General features: G+C 46.6%; 1 protein-coding gene across 1 annotated transcript in view; it reads left to right on the forward strand.

The window, feature by feature from the left end:
• LOC144159791 (mitochondrial amidoxime-reducing component 1-like) overlaps positions 1 to 17,878 on the forward strand; it is a 129,101-nt gene that overhangs the window by 107,418 nt on the left and 3,805 nt on the right. The window contains exons 6-7 of the mRNA XM_077691496.1: positions 5,571 to 5,717; positions 5,798 to 5,859. Of these exons, the coding sequence (XP_077547622.1) occupies positions 5,571 to 5,717; positions 5,798 to 5,859 (209 nt within the window). The remainder of the gene's footprint in view (positions 1 to 5,570; positions 5,718 to 5,797; positions 5,860 to 17,878) is intronic.

Raw genomic sequence — 17,878 nt, forward strand, 5'->3', positions numbered from 1 at the left:
TGTGATTTACGGGGGCAAACAAATCGCTTCACTCCAGCGCAAGTCGAGAAGATTTTTTAAAAATCGCGGGCACTATACATACCCGGTGCGCGGTTGAATCATCATGTGATAATTCCAACATAGTAAGCACAGTCCACCCGCAGGAGCATGTCATCGCATTTCATCGTGAAGCGAACGCGGCCTCAACACACACGCAGCTTCGGCCGCCAGCCTGGCTGTCGCAGCAATTCAGCGTTACGTGAGGGCATTGTGCAAACCACACAGCACATTCAAAAACACACGAGCAAAAATCTTGTTCTATGAGACGGACAGTATGTCTACAGAAGAGCGTAACCGTGGAGGGTCGGTGCGCTACTTGCTGCCATGAAGTAAACAAGGAGATATGCAAGCCTCCTAGCGTACGTGCGAACAACGCAAAGAAATAGCCTACGCTAACTCTGCGTGCAGCTGCTTATGCTAAAACTCTCTATTTAAATATATGGCTCGACAGATGGGGTAACGCAGCGCAGCCTTGGCACATGTAGAGTTGGAGGTAACAGGCATGTGATTACGTCGAACGTGCAATAACCATCACAACTGCCACCAGCGCCGCGGCATGGCAGCTTGCGAATGTCTGCGCTGCTTGAATTATACCTGTACATTTATAGTTGTTTATGACTTATGAAGGTTTACGTACAAAGAAAGATTTTACGTGTTTCTTTGAGAGCTTACGTGCGTGCTTCTCGCTCTGTTGTTCGTCACGTGACTCTTGGCACATCCACTTAGGCGCCATTTACGTCATCTCTGCTGGACGACAGATAGCCTCATTTTTTTATTTTTTATGAGGTTATTTTGAAGGTACTGCCCCAGATACTGGCATATTCATTTTCTGGGGATGCCAGTCTGTCTACTTAAACCAACTTCGCTTTTGTCTTCAACGTCCCTTTGATCAAAGTGATACACTGAGTGGGATACCCAAGTCTGATTGCGTGTCACCATTCACTTTTGAGATCGATAAACAAGCCAGGCAGGGTGTTAGTTGGCCTTGTCTGACTCGATCCGACTCATAAACATGCTATTTTCGTAGCAGCTGCACCCAGTAAAAATGCTAGAGTAAGTAGTGATGAAATATTTTTTCTGTGCTGTTCAAATAACATACATGAAGCTCTATGAGAACAAACCAAGAGTGGTCCGCCCTCTTGCCCTCCGTTTGGAGGAGCACATGACTCTGTACTCTTTCAAGACATGCTCGCCAACTCTTCTGAGTTTCTCGGACGCTTTAGTCCCTTGGGACTATAGTGCTGTCAAATGTGACCTGTCGCTGTTAAAATACGACAAGAAAGCTTTTCCACACCAGTTTTTGCGCCAAGAATTTCTTGCACTTAAGGATAAATACAGTAGCTATTGCCACTACTTTACTGATGGTTCAAAAACTGCTGGTCACACTGGTTATGCTTTTGTAAACTCGTCGGCAGTTACTGTAGCTGAGAGGATAGCTGATGAGGGCAGTGTCTTCACTGCAGAGGTTTTTGGTATAACCTCAGCTATTGAAGACGTAATAGCAAATGTACTATAAAAGTGGCAATTTTTACAGATTCCTTAAGCGCCATACGTGCTTTGACCTGCCTTGTCCAAAGAATGCGGCTGTAGGTATGCTAAAAAATCGACTGTGCCGCCTTACATCGGCAGGGGTTAGTGTCGTCTTTTGTTGGATACCAAGCCACATTGGCATTCCAGAAAATGAAACTGTCGATAGAGCAGCATACGATACTAAGCATTGTGCAATAACAAAGTACGATACTAAGCATTGTGCAATAACTAAGTCCACTCTCCAAAAAGTGCCATCAGCAGGATCATGAAGCGGAGCGTAGAGCAGCAGCTGCCTGTACTGACAGAACCCGGAACTCTGTGTTCACAGCAGCCACCTGGGACCCCATCACGCGCAGAGCCAGGCTAGCTGCGATCTCCCCAATCGGCACATGCAGACAAATCCACGTGCATGAGCACCGACCCAGCCCAGACCAGATTTCACTGTCCGCCATCCTGTGTGCAGTGGACGGGGTTTGTGGGGAGGCCCGTCGAGGATTGAGGCAGACAGGGGAGATTGTGGGGATCTACACAGACAGTAGAGAGGCCATAAAAATCCTTGGCCGCACCCCCAGGACTGGCACGCTTGCTCACAGGATCAAAATGGCAAGCACAGTGCTGTACCAGCAATATGGAGTGGAGGTGAGGGTGGACTGCGTACCAGGTCACGCCGGTGGCATTGGCGATGGAGCCGCACAGGCGTTGGCGAGCGAGCTAATGGACGACCGCTCCGCCCTGGTGACCCAGACTATGCCCGCACCAGACGACCCCGACCCAAAAGCCAAAATTCTGGCAGCCAAGAAGGAGCGAAGGCGCGCCCTTTGGCAGCACGTCCCCACCAACCACCACCCCCTGCCCCGAGGACTGCCCCGGGGGGCTCAGGTCCTCATCCACAAGACACGTGCGGGGGCCGCACTAACAGCAGACGTGCTCGCCAAATGGCGGGCCCACCACCGATGCAGGCCCGGGGCTACCGACGACGACAGCGACGACAGCGACCACGAACAGGGCCCCATAGTGAGCCGCTCCACATGCACCATGGAAGTGTGCCCAACAGTGACCCACATGCTGTGGGAGTGCCCTGGCTACCGGGACCTCCGTGCCCAGTACCTGCCACCGCACATCAGCACTCTGCATCAATGGACCACCCCCAGCAACAACAGCCGCGACACCCTGCTCTCCCTCTGGGCGTTCGCTCACGAGGCAGGCATCGATCGCCGCATGTGATTGCAAATGTATACCGTGTACACGCATGTGTGTACGCACTTCTTTCTCTTCTTTCTTTGTTTCTGTCTTTTCTCCGACACCCTTCTTCCCCTCCTATTAGGCCAAAGAGCCATTCCACAATAAAGACTTTTCATTCATTCAATAACAAAGTCCAAGGTTCCTTACCAGGACCTTCGGAACACCATACGAAAGTCCATTACAATGTACTGGCAAACTGAATGGGACAGACAGACTAAAAATAAGTTACGCCTAGTGAAACCATACCTATCTGAATGGAAAAGTTGCAGACACAGAAATCGTTTTTATGAGGTTATTTTATGCCGACTGCGAATAGGTCACACTGTGCTCACACACGGCTTCCCGATCCAGAAAGAACAGAAACCCGTGTGTGACCACTGTGGAGATCCTCTTACTGTACTTCATGTTTTAATAAGCTGCCCACACCTTGAAGCAGCACGCATCAGACATTTCAAAGCATTATACACCATTTGCATCCCTTTACACCCTGCACTTTTACTTAGTGATAAACCGTTGGTGGATTTTAGTAACGTTTTCAAATTTTTTGAGGACACTGGCCTTCTACACCGGTTTTATCTATGTGCATCTTTGAGTCTTTTTAAAATATTTTTAATCTTCACAACACCTTGAATAACATTGTTTAACCGTCGCATAACTATTCTACCCTGCGTCTGGTGCATTATAACCGAAAGGTTGCTGTGCCAAAAAACCACAACTTTTTTTTCTTTCTTTCTTTCAAATAACATACATGACATACATGAAGGCTTGCATGCAAAACCAATAATCTCACCAACTTCGCCTGACCTTGCGGCCTGCAGAGACATGCGTCCCATCTGCACATCGGTGACCTGATTGTCTCCCTTTTTTTTGTGTGGCTGGTCGAACCCAGCGCACACATGTGCTATATAGTTACGTGGCTGCCCCATCAGTGCCTGGCTAACCTTACACTGGTGGCTGAAGAAGCGATGCCAGGCACCGTAAAAATGATAGTTTATGGCCAAACATATAGTACTGCTCCTAATTAAGAAATATAAAAAGAAAACAGTTATCTTTTGCTCTGTGATAAGTAAATGTAACGAGACAAGAGAGACTAGCCAAGGGGGTGGGACTCACTGTAGTCGTGTACAAGATGGCAATAGCTCACATAGTGTGTTACTCCGCCAAAGTGATGGACCCAGATGTCAACGCATGCGCATTTTGAAAGGAGATAGCGCTTAATGCATGGCATCATCTGTTTTTTCTCACTTAGTAGTTTGTTGTCGCTGCTGTAGTTTATAAGCAGCTTAGATCTAAAAAATCCCGGAAACATCTTACATCACGTTAAAAATACTCACAATAACACCTTCTCTGCGCCATGTAGAGAAACAGTCGGCTGCAGTGGTGAGATGCAGGGGCAACTTCTGTTGTAAATATTGAGTTGTACTCAAGTATAGCATCCTTTTATGCCGACTTGTGCAAAGCTTCTTCTCAAAACTTAGGCACTGTCTTAAAGGTGGCCTTACAGTTTTGTGCCTATTGTCACCACCAAACGCAGCTGGGGTCCCATTAACAGTTGCAGTGTAAAACCATTTTTCTGGGGAATCTAGGAATACAGTAAAAGCTCGTTAATTCGAATCTCACGGAACCGGGAAAAATGTTCAAATTATCCGAATGCCGAATTAATGAATGAACAGGAAAAACAACATTAAAATCACGTTGGAGAAGCATACCTTTATTTGCTGAAGTATTTTGTAATAGTCGTCTACTTTTTCGCGCAGATTCCGGCTGCAATTACAATTTTTCTTAACTCTTTCAAGTGCCAGCATCACGCAAACTGTCGGGACTGCTCAGGCAAACGTCCTCCAATATCAAAAGCGCCTCCGAGACTTCTCGTGAGGTGCGATGAGGTCGCCGCTGCACCTCCTCCCATGACTCTTCGTCAGAATCGTCTTCTTCCTGGGCGCCCGTGACATCATTAATTATTTCTTCATTGATCAGGAGACCAGCATTTGTCTGAATTAAGCGGTTCGGGGCCGAATTCTGACGAATTAAAGAAGGTTTGGTCCCATAGACTAACATGCGCTTTAGCCGGGACCAATAGAGCCGTCCAAATTATCCGAATTTCCGAATTAACGGGTGTCTAATTAACGAGTTTTTACTGTAGTATTGTAGAATTCAAAACACAATGATAGCAATGTGAGGAAAGCTTAAAAATTATGCCATCAGTTTTTTTAATAGTGGTGGTGAAAGTGATAAGCTGTGGCAATGATTACTTTTGCTTTGGTTCTAAGGCCAGTGTCCTGGCTGGTTTAATTTTTTTGTTGTTGTTGTTAGAAAAAAAGGTTGCACACAGAGGGTTGCAAATGCTGAGAGTAGCAAAATGATCCTGCAGTAACGCACAAGAAGCGAGGGAGCAGTTGAGACCGGTTATCTATTGTCGTAGTAGCATATGAAGAAGGGTGTGGCTCTGCACTGTGGGGTTATCAGCAACCGAAAAGTGTGGCGTGAGAAGGGGTTGACCCAAGGCTAAGGAGATGGCGGCACTCCAGCGGCTCTCGTCCTCCAGCAGGAAGAGACAAGTGTCGAAACAGTGCTGCCAGCTCCACTTTCAGAGAAAACGTACTTCGGGAAAGCTTTTGTGATGACTGTGGGCACTCAGAGTTTGTTACATATTCTTTGCATACTTTGGCTGTCTGGTGCACGTTTAAGTCTGAAGCCAGTAGTTGTTAATCAGCTGTGAGCCTGTTGTTGTACCAAGTGACCTTTCCCCTTGCCTGCAGGTAGCCTGCCAGGACGAGTCCGCCTTTCATGTGCTCTCGAAGGCGTCCCTGGATGAGCTGCTATCGAGGCTTCCCCCGGGCTCCAACATTGGGCGGGACAACTTCCAGCCCGCCCTCTTCGTCGACAATTGCGAGGCTCACACAGAGGCAAGTGTAACTGCATGGGAAAAGTGCAAGTGTGTGTTGTGTGCCGGGAAGAGCCTTCGAGCAAGCATCATTTTCTGCAGGATCACTGGGAACGTGTAAGAATCAGGGACGCAGAGCAGGCTGTTTCACATCGCACCACTAGGTAATTGCGTGTCTGATGTGGCTTTTGTGTGCTATTGTGGCTGTTATAAGCCACGCAGAGATGACTTGAATTAAATTTGTTTGGCTCAAAAGTCAATAAGAGTCTGCAGCATTAGTCTGTTCAGGAAAATGCCCCCTTGACAAGTTTTACAAAACAACGAGAAAATGTAAACGCTGTATGAATGGCACAGTTTTGTGTTCACCAAGCTGCAATGCTGACTTCTACTGCCTTACTGGCAAAAATCCTGGAAACATTTCGATGCAGCTTTGTAACGCTGCCAACTACACGAGCCTGATATCTCAGCAGAGAATTGCGAAGCTTGGTTTTGACTTGGTTTCGTCATCACTCTTGGAAGGCTTGGCTCATTGCCTCGAGACCACCCGGGTCCTAATTGTGGGGGATTGTTATGAATATTTATAGGAGATTCCATTGTTCTTAGCACCAAATGTGGTTTATCAGCTTGATTTTATGACTGGCACACTCATGCAAGACACTCAGCTATAATGGACACACATTGTGGCTGAGCCAAAAGTTAGACTGACTCAAACTTTGTTTTTATCATCATATATGTGTAGCAGCCAACGGGATGCAGGGGTCCATACACCACTAATCATAGTTTCTTACAAGATATACTAGAGAAGAAACACTGCAACCACCTGCCACCATGGGAACTACGCAAAGAGTATGGTTTCTCGCTTTGCTTTGTTATTGGCTTGGCTTGAAATGTTTTAGCGAATGTGAAAATATTAAAAGTGCAAAAAAATCAATGATAAAATTATATATTTAGAAAGATGGACAATAAAAACACGCTGTAGCAGTAATATAAGGCTCCATTTTCTGTTCGCTTTTGTAGCTGGGGGTTTAGAGGAACAATATTGTCTGCGATTGTCTGTGACCTTTTGCAGTTCTGACAGGTGAAACCAGTTGTTACAAAATACTTTAACCTCTCGCAATACTTCACGAAGACACATTTTAATCATTTTATTATTCTTTTAGAAGGATAAATTAACAGAACAGTCTGTAAATGTTGTATACGTACAACAAAACATTTGCACTCTGGCCAACCACACTGACGCAGTTCATCTGAAAGTGTTGGTTAGCTATCGGTTAACCACGTAATTCGCTATCGGTTGATCAGTTAGCTATGTTTTCTTGTACATACACAACATTGGCAGACTGTTCTGTTAATTTATTCTTTTGAAATTTATTCTTTTGAACTATTGAAATGTGTCTTCGTGAAGTATTGCGAGAGGTAAAAGTATTTTGTAACAGCTGGCTTGGCCCATCAGACCTGCAGCCAATCACAGGTGATCGCAGATACAGTGGAACCCTAATAATACGTCCCCCAGTTTTACTACAATCTGATTCTTGCGATGGATCACCGCGGTTCCGGCAAATTCCCAACAAAAACAATGCATTAAAAACTCCAATTGTACAAAGCTTAGGTGCACGCTGTCCGCTTCATACGACAGACCCTGGCGGGGATAAGCTGCCATCTTTCCAACCTTTTACACCACTTCGCTGCCTCGTCCCAACCTTTCTTTATCCTTAACCCCATTTGACACTGCTTGATGTGCAAAGGTCCACAGGTGCACCCGACCACTTGCTGAAGGGATGCAAGCAAGCAAGCGGGTACTGGCAGGTGGGAGTTAACCTTTGATGGCCCCACGCAGCCGCAGAAGTCCAGGTGGCTGGTGGACCGTGCATTTGAAACTCCCATAGAGCTGACGAACGTGAAAACCCATATGCCGCAACCCCATGGCGATGACTAAACACCCGCTTTCCTCGCCCACTGGATTCAAGTTTCTTCCTTTCACGACTCTTTCTCTCCCCGTGTGCGTTGTTTCAACCTCTGCATTGCCCCACAGTCCTTTCTTTCCGGCCTTTACCACATTTATCACCTGATGTCTGTTTAGCAGTGCCTTTGAAAGCACATTGTCGCTCCGTTCCTTACTTTCCCGCCTTTCTTCCATCGCCGCAGCGTACTATTGTTTGTTTCACTTGGCCTTGGCAGTTTCACACTGTCACCTTTTCCCCTCTCAGTCTGCGCGGGCTTGTCAGCCTTCCAAGCTTATCTCGGCGAGGTGCAAGATGGCATGGGGGTCATGTGGCACGCGGTGCATGGCTGGTGGGCTAGCACAGGCGCCGTAGAGGGGAGGGGGCACAAAGTAGCCATTTTTTTCTTTTTTTTTTTGAAACATGAGATTTTAGATAGGGGTTTCCAAATTACGCGAGAATGCGCTAAATATAGTAGTTTAATTATAGTAGTTTGATTAGGTTCTTAGCCCACCAGCTGTTGTGTGAAACCATCTACCAGAACAGCATTTACCCATACCTTGATCATACGACACTCTGGTCATACGACGTTTTTGCGCGGTCCTTTGAAAGTCGTATTATTGGGGTTCCACTCTAATAATGTTCCCCTAACCCTCCAGCTACAGAACAAACAGATAACGGAGCCTTATTTTATTGCTAGTATGTTTTTATTCTTTGTCTATTGAAATAAACACTTTTATAGTCTATTTTTCTGCTTTTTACGTATTTTCACATTCGCCCAAACGTTTTATATAGAAGCCAACCAGTTACAAAGCATAGCAGAAAACCATACTTTTCCCCTGATTCCCATGGTGATGTGTAGAAAACTCTATCCCACCGATGCCCATCCATGGTGGCCATTTACCCCACTACACAACAGATGAAGAGAACTATCAAGCAGACATGATATACCTGAAGGAACAACTGGGTCATTTCAGATAAGATCGAACAAAGCATGGCTGGTCGACCTCTTCAATTTGCTTGAAATTTTTTTACCTCATTCCCGCATGTATGTAATGTGCGGATTCACAAATATTTTCGGCAGAAAAAATTTTGGCCGGCTGAAAAAAAAATTTGGAACCCACCCGCATGGACCCCGGCCGCTACCTGCCCATGCGCCGCGGCCAAATTTAGCGACGTGTACCAAAAAATATACTAATAAGGCGGGAATGGTAATTTTTATGCTTAATCTTCACCTGGTGTACATTTCGCGCCCAAAATGTTGTTGGCTAGAAAAACATACATTTTTTGTAATAAATTTCCAAATCTTGCTCAGAGCGCATTTTGTTGTGTACTTTGCGGGCCTATATTATCGTAAGTAATGGAGCTAGAGCATTCACATTTGAGTGAGGGCTGCTCCTGGCAAGCGCAAATAAGGGCCATAAATATCGTGTCTATGCACGCTACGGTTAAAAAGTAAATGGCGCACAAGTGTGAAGAAAAAACTAAAACACTCCGAGTTCAGAGGCCTATTAAAAAAAACACTTCTTCGATTTTGCTAAAATTCTCCGCAGATGTTCGCCTGTGCATGTACTTCAATGATCATTAAAAACATGTTGCATCATTTTGTTCCTGACGCGCCTACAGCGTGAGAAAAAAGCCTGGTCGGCCAGGTCTTCACAAGATCCTCAGACATGAAACAGTGAGCAACTTCCATTGAATGTGCAGACATGTGATAATTTTTTTGTACCAAAGGCAAACGATTACTTATTGATAGCATTACAAAGAATTCAGAAGCGAAACTGAAATTTTTATGTGAATTTTGGAACGAAAATAAACAATCTGCGCACCGCCTAACGTGCACTCTTCGAAGAAAAAACGGAGGAACTCCAGATTCACGCGCATTAAAAAAAACGCTTCTTCGAGTTTTATGAAGCTTTCCACGAATATTTTCCTCCTAATTTAATTGCGTGAGATATTAAAAAAATTCGCGTCATTTGGATCACTGAAAAGCAAAAGAGCCTTGTCAAGCATGCTCGTCACAAGGAGCTGAGACATAAAACGACGATTGTGACTTTCTGCAGATTTCCCTTATTTATTTTGTAGAAAGGGCAGAATATTTTTTGAGATAAGGAGAATAGAATAGCCAAGTGACACAAACGAAGTCAACGTTTGACATGACAGAGTTTCATCGGCACCCCATTAATACCGTGCAGCTACTAGCTGTTTATTTACACATTGCTTGCTGCATCAATGTTCACAGTTTCCTCAAAGGGGCACAAACAGTCCGCGCTGCGTATAGTTCGCATATATCTGCTTCTGATGACTTCCTTAAACGCCAGACGTGCCAGTACTGTATGCCGGGAAAGGCACCCACTGTTCGCCATTCTTCCTTTTTTTGTTTCGCGATAGCTGGAAACTTAGTTCCCCTCGAGGTATATGAAGTGAACATCCTTGATCTTCTCAGACAACACAGTTACCATGTTTTTTGCCGTCTGAATCGCAGTTCTTAGTGGTTCTCTTATGTTGTAAAGTGTCGCCTGGTGTTTGACGATTCCCCCAACTCCGTCGCAGGCATTCTTTCCGTGCCCTGTTGCAGAGAATATTCATTGCGTTTCAGGCACGTCGCTCTTTCGCAACTCATGAAGCTGGTACCTGTTTTTAAAGTGACTGGCAGCTCCGTCACTCACATAAGCCACCTTGGAGTACAGTGGCAGATTGTCGTCTACCCACAGCCTGATTTTTTCTAAACCCAAGCAAGCATGCGGACAGTCATGGCAGACGTCATCGCTTGCAACCACAAAACTATGACAAAAGAGACTGAGTAACAAGCTAAATATATACAAAAACAATAATAGAATCAGAATACTTAAAAGGAATAATAAAAAGTGATGAAATGAAGATTAAAATGCGACCGTAGTCAAATAGTGGGAAGGCAGCGCAAGGCACTCGCCCAGTGTGACAGAACTGAAAACTTGTAACCGTTCGAACGCATGCAGCACCTTTTCTTCCAGTCCCCTCTTTCGCTCTTTCTGTCAGCCAAGTCCCCGCCGCCGCATACGCTTGAAAAAGCCCAAAAAATACTCGACTCAAACACAAAAATGAAGATCCCACATGTGTCGTCCCGGACCCCACCGGGCTCAAGGGCGTTTGCATTCCTGTTTGGTCGCTAATTCGGTAACTGAACCAGTGTGTCCGGAGGAGGACCGAAGAGGGGCGTGCTACCTGGAGACGTTACCCACGCCAGGGTCGTGTGTGGCCGATGTTCGTTTTTAATACTTACCATGTGTGCTGCCGACCGGACGGGCTTCTGTTGAACCTTTGATTTCAGGCGAACGAAAGTTACGTCCAGGCGAATTAAAAAACAAGACCGCGTGCACCTTGTCAAATAGCTGATCTTGTGAACCAAATATACCGCATCACGGCAGCAGTGCGCACAAAAAAAGAGCGTTGATAATGTAAGACAAAGAGTGACCGTGGTTGCGGAAACCTAGAGGAAGCTATAAAAATAGACCCGAAGACCTTCAGATTGCACGTTTAACCATACATTGCAGCGGTTTCGCCACCGCATGACTGTATCTGCGCTGTGCTTAGAATGATGCACGATATTTCTATGGCTCACACAAGTGCGTTTAGAGAAAAATATTCGTGGAAAGCTTCATAAAACTCCCCCGCACGGGGCACCTTGAGCAATCTTGGTGACGGTACTGGCGATACCGCGGACCCCGAGCCCCCAAACATACGCTGGATCCAACCGTGGCAATGTGTTTATAGGTGGAGGGTTAGAAACCATGAACGGTGGCCGTCGGAGCCTTGGTCAAGCTCCGGCCGATGGGCTCCCTGCCTGTCTACCAGGCAGGGAGCTCCGGGACCTCTTTGACTACCAGGGTAAGGTCAAAGGAGAAAGTACCCCCGTCTCCCTGCTTTTATACTATGATATATGGCTTCCAAATTTTCCAAATCCAAAGATCGGCCCCCTAAAAGGGGCCGCACCGAAGTATCCTTTCCTCCGTTGCCAACGACGAGTTTCCGAAAGCCGGACAACTATGCTAGGTTTTTGGTAATCGAATCTGTTGATCCGTCGAACCCCCTTGCCACAAAGTCTGTCTTCCTGATCTCCAAATTTCTTGAGGGCATTGCTGGTCAGTCCTACAAAGCCAAAAAACTCAGAACAGGAGAAGTTCTTGTAGAAGTGAATAACAAGCAACAAGCTACAAATCTCTTGACTCAAACTCGCATCGCAGATCTCGACATCAGGGTCACACCCCACCGCAGCCTTAATAGCTCCCAGGGTGTGATCTCTGAGTCAGATCTAATGAATGAAACTGACACCGATCTGTTGGAAGGCCTTAAGGACCAAGGTGTGACAGCAGTGAGGCGTATCATGATTCGTAGAGATAACAAGGAAATCCTAACAAAACATGTAATATTGACTTTTGACCATTCCACAGTTCCTGAATCAGTACATGCAGGTTTCATTCATTGCCCCGTCAGGCCATACATCCCCAACCCCCGCCGGTGTTTTAAATGCCAGCGGTTTGGGCATGGCACTACCGCCTGCCGTGGTCGACTAACATGCGCCAAGTGCGCACAACACGATCATCCATCAGACAACTGCCCATAGCAAACCCTCATGTGTGCTAACTGCCAGGGGCCCCACGGGGCCTACTCTAGAACATGCGAGAAATTCAAACAGGAGAAGGAGATCATCAAGGTGAAAGTCACTGAGAACCTTACCTTCCCAGAGGCGCGAAAGAGGTTCGCCTCTTTCCCCCTGGGGAGGTACGCCGACGCAGCTCGCCGGGGGGCGGAGCGGCGTCTCGTTTCCACAGGGACCCAGTTCAGCCAGTCTGACCTGGTCCCTCCCCCGCCCCCCCCCCCCTGGGTTGCCTCTGGCAGCCCAACCCGCCACCACGCCGCTTGCTGAGGCAGCAGCGGTTGTGGTGGCAACCTCTTCCGTCGGGACCGGTGCCGCTCCCGCCTCTGTCTCCCCATCCTCCAGTGCGTTGGAGGGTACCGAGGTGATGGACACCACGGGCCCCGCACCGGTTCCCACCGCCACCGCACCGCCCGTGCCACTTCTGGCGCCCCGGACGCCCTCGGCGGTGGCGGCTCAAACGAAGGGCTCCCGAGGGGGGTCCAAGTCCGGGGGGCCCGGTCCGTCGGGCACCCCTCGGACATCCGACGACGACATGGATGTCGGGCCGTTCCTGCCTGCAACGCAGCGCAAGGAACGCGTCCCGACGCCAAAGCCTCCCGACAAGCCAAAAAAGACGAGAGTCACAGCCCCGAAAGACGACACATAAACAAACACACACACTCCAGTAGCTCCAACACTAAATAATGGGAAGAGAAAACATAATTCAATGGAACTGTAGAGGCCTTCTTAAAAATCTTGACGATGTATACGAGATACTGCATGCTAATCAGCCAAGTGTGATGTGTCTTCAGGAGACGCATTTGAATTCCAAGCACACAAATTTCTTAAATAGGTACATGGTCTTCAGAAAGGACAGGGATGGCTGCACACACTCTTCGGGCGGTGTAGCCATAATAGCCCGGAAATCCCTAGCATGCCACCCTGTCGCTCTCAACACCGTCCTTGAGGCTGTAGCAATACGCACAATAATTTTTAATAGGTTGATAACGGTATGCTCCATTTACATTCGTCCTGATGATGCACTTCTGAGCTCTGACTTCGAGGCGCTGGTCGACCAGCTGCCCGAGCCATACATCGTAACAGGTGACCTTAATGCGCACAACTCTCTTTGGGGCTCCTCTAGAACGGATGCTCGAGGTCGCCTTATAGAGAAGTTTCTTACATCCTCCGGAGCATGCCTTTTCAACAAAAAACAGCCTACATACCATAACTTAGGACACAATACATACTCGCATCTTGACTTGGCTATTGGTTCCGCAGTTCTCTTTCCATGTCTTGAGTGGGGTGTGGGCACGGACCCATATGGTAGTGACCATTTCCCCACTTCATTAACGTATATAGGTATAGGCCCGAGCAGTCCATCTTCCCATAAAAGGTTTAATGAATCAAAAGCAAACTGGAGCACATTCACACAAACATCTAAACTACACCACACATCCATAAAACACCTACATGTGGAGGAAGCCGCTAAACTCGTCACGGCGCACATCCTCGACGCTGCCGAAAAGTCCATTCCCCAGGCCTCCAGTGGGTCCCGCACCCCAAGGAGGCCGTGGTGGAATGAGGACTGCAGGCGGGCGCGAGAGGCCCAGAACAAGGCGTGGGGTGTCCTTCGCCGGTACCCCACGTCACATAACCTCATTTCTTTTAAACGGGCAAAGGCTTTTGGGAAGCGAGTGCGTCGTGAGGCGAAAAGGGAGAGTTGGCGCACCTTCCTCACTTCCATCAACTCATACACTGACACACACAAAGTCTGGACACGAATACGAAAACTAAAAGGACAACAGACACACAGCCTGCCCCTGGTTAGTACAACAGGGGACACACTGGAAGACCAGGCTAACACACTTGCACAACACTTCGAACACGTGTCCAGTTCAGCACACTACACCAACACTTTCATTAAACACAAAGCATCATGTGAGAAGAAGTCCTTGCGAGACACTAATAAGTCGAACTCATCCTATAACACCCCCTTTTCACTTCATGAGCTGAAGGTCGCACTCGGTACTTGTAAACCTTCAGCTCCAGGTGCAGACAGGATTTCATACACAATGATACAACACTTACATGCAGACACACTTGAAACACTTCTTCACCTCTACAATAAAATATTTCTTTCGGGGCAGTTTCCAAGCTCTTGGAGGGAGGCCATAGTAGTGGCTTTCCTAAAGGAAGGGAAGGACCCTTCCTCTCCCGCCAGTTATCGCCCCATTGCCCTGACAAGCTGCCTGTGTAAGCTCTTCGAGAAGATGATAAACAGGAGACTCGTGTACTTCTTAGAGTACAACGGTCTTCTCGAGAGCTGTCAGGCACGCTTTAGGGCGGGGCGATCTACGAACGATCAACTCGTTGGGTTAGAGTCATATATTAAAGATGCTTACCTCCATAAGCAGTACTGTATGACAGTATTCTTTGATCTTGAAAAGGCGTACGACACTGCTTGGCGGTACGGCATCCTCAGCGATTTGAAGTGCTTTGGTATGTCGGGTAACATGTGGAACACGCTTGCCAGTTACCTCTCTGAAAGAACGTTTCGCGTGCGAGTTGGATCTGCACTCTCTAGAGTTCATGTGCAGGAAAACGGTGTTCCGCAAGGTGGAGTTTTGAGTTGCACGTTGTTTATTGTAAAAATGAACTCTCTTCGGAAGGCTCTGCCACCAACCATTTCCTGCTCAATCTATGTAGACGACGTGCAATTATCCTTTAAGTCTTGTAACCTGTCTATCTGCGAGCGCCAAGTCCAGCTTGGTGTTAACAAGCTAGCTGGCTGGGCAGATAGCAACGGTTTTAAATTTAATCCAGTGAAGTGTACTTGTGTTTTGTTTTCGAAAAGGCGCGGCATTCGGCCGGATCCAGACATCAAACTCAATGGTGTCTCAATTCCAGTCAGAAATGAACACAAGTTTTTAGGTGTAGTCCTTGACGAAAAGCTCTCGTTCACTCCACACATAAAACAACTTAAACATAAATGCTTAAAGGCCATGAATATACTCAAGGTTCTCTCCCACTCTTCATATGGGGCTGACAAACAACTTCTTTTACGTGTTTTTACCAGCCTGATAGGTTCACGATTAGACTATGGAAGCGTTGTTTATGGGTCAGCAAGTAAGACATCCCTCAAAATGCTGGACCCAGTGCTTCATCTCGGGCTCCGGTTGGCATGTGGCACCTTCCGGACTAGCCCGGTCGAAAGCCTCTATGTGGAGTGTAATAAGTGGAACCTACAACGTCAGCGAGCATACACAGATCTTCTTTTTGCTTTTAAAATTTCCTCTATGCCACACCATCCTTTTAAATCGGCTTTTTATGATACGTCTCAGACTGCACTACTCCTAAACCGACCATCGTTCTCTGCGCCCTTCTCTTACAGAGTTAGAGAGGAAGCGTCAGAGCTTTCTGTCTCCTTTTTAGACACCATACAAAGTTCTCAAACAGATTTTATAGCACATGGCATCTCCGCCCTGTATCATGCGACACATCCTTCACACATGTAGATAAAAACCGAGCTCCCACATGTGCAATTCTGCAGCACTTCTTGTACTTGCAGCAGAAGTATCAATTTTCTGAATTTTATACGGACGCCTCTAAAACTGCCACCTCTGTGTCCTGCGCGGCGCATGGGCCCGGCCTTAATGTCACTAGAACTCTTAACAGCAATACCAGTATCTTTACGGCAGAGGCTTATGGTGTACTTCTTGTTGTTAATCATATCCTTCAAAGTCACATCCCACAATCAATTATATATACAGACTCCCTCAGTGTCGTGCGGGCGTTGTCGTCAACAAAGTCTTCAAAAAATCACGTTGTAAATCTAATAGTCAAGGGTATTATGTCGGTGTATGTACGCAAATTTGAACTGGTTCTTTGCTGGGTCCCTGGCCACAGTGGTATAGCCGGGAACGAAGCAGCAGACCGAATGGCTGCTGATGCTACACTCTCGAATACAGTAGACATAACCACATTACCCTACACCGACGTGAAACCACACATCAGACAACAACTTCGCAAAACATGGCAAACACACTGGAGTGAACAAACAGACAACAAGTTACACGTAATAAAACCACACTTGGGACCATACACCACCGACACACGTAATAGATACACTGAAGTCGCCTTGGCTAGATTACGGATAGGGCACACTCATGCAACGCACTCGCACCTTCTCACGGGGTCTCCAAGACCTCTGTGCAGCAGGTGCGGAGAGGCCCTATCCGTGATCCACATCCTCATACAATGTAAGGCACTCGACATTACACGACGAAAACACTTCCCACAACTACACACACGACATATTCCACTACACCCGTCATACTTCTTAGGAGATGAAGGCATGTTCTCTGTTCAGCGAACCTTAAGGTTCCTATCTGAAGTTCATTTCTTGGAACTCATCTCTTATCACCCATAGTTTTACCCCTGGTCCTATACACCAGCTACCGTATTTATCTTTTAACCACTCACGTTCTTCACCCTGGCCCTTTACACCAGACGTGCTCATAGTATTTATCTGATTTTATCCGATTTCCCTCCTTATCAAATAACTTTGTATTTGGCGCTCTTTGCCCATGTCGGTCTTGCGCCATTAAACTTAAACCATCATCATCATTCATAAAACTCGAAGAAGCGTTTTTTTTTTAATCAGCGTGAATCTGGAGTTCCTCCGTTTTTTATTCGAAGAGTACACGTTAAGCGGAGCGCAGATTGTTTATTTTCGTTCCAAAATTCACATAAAAATTTCAGTTTCGCTTCTGAATTCTCTGTAATGCTATCAATAAGTAATCGTTTGCCTTTGGTACAAAAAAAATTATCACATGTCTGCACATTCAATGGAAGTTGCTCACTGTTTCATGTTTCAGGATCTTGTGAAGACCTGGCCGACCAGGCTTTTTTCTCACGCTGTAGGCGGGTCAGGAACAAAATGATGCAACATGTTTTTAATGATCATTGAAGTACATGCACAGGTGAACATCTGGGGAGAATTTCAGCAAAATCGAAGAAGTGTTTTTTTTAATAGGCCTCTGAACTCGGAGTGTTTTAGTTTTTTCTTCACACTTGTGCGCCATTTACTTTTTAACCGTAGCGTGCATAGACACGATATTTACGGCCCTTATTTGCGCTTGCCAGGAGCAGCCCTCACTCAAATTTGAACGCTCTAGCTCTATTACTTACGATAATACTGGCCCGCAAAGTACACAACAAAATGCAATCTGAGCAAGATTTGGAAATTTATTAAAAAATATATATGTTTTTCTAGCCGACGATATTTTGGGCGCGCAATGTACACCAGGCGTAGATCAAGCATAAAAATTACCATTCCCGCCTGATTAGTATATTTCTTGGTAGACGTCGCTAAATTTGGCCGCGGCGCATGGGCAGGTAGCGGCCGGGGTCCACGTGGGTGGGTTCTAAATTTTTTTTCAGCCGGCCAAAAATTTTTCCGCCGAAAATATTTGTGAATCCGCACATTAAATACATGCGGGAATGAGGTAAAAAATTTTCAAGCAAATTGAAGAGGTCGACCAGCCATGCTTTGTTCGATCTTATCTGAAATGACCCAACTACAACAATGCAAGGCGCGAGCTGTGCAGGATAGGGGATCGG

Source organism: Haemaphysalis longicornis, unplaced genomic scaffold (assembly GCF_048455015.1).
Source record: "Haemaphysalis longicornis isolate Haplotype H1 unplaced genomic scaffold, Haemaphysalis longicornis Haplotype H1 scaffold_1, whole genome shotgun sequence".
Taxonomy (NCBI): Eukaryota; Metazoa; Arthropoda; class Arachnida; order Ixodida; family Ixodidae; genus Haemaphysalis; species Haemaphysalis longicornis.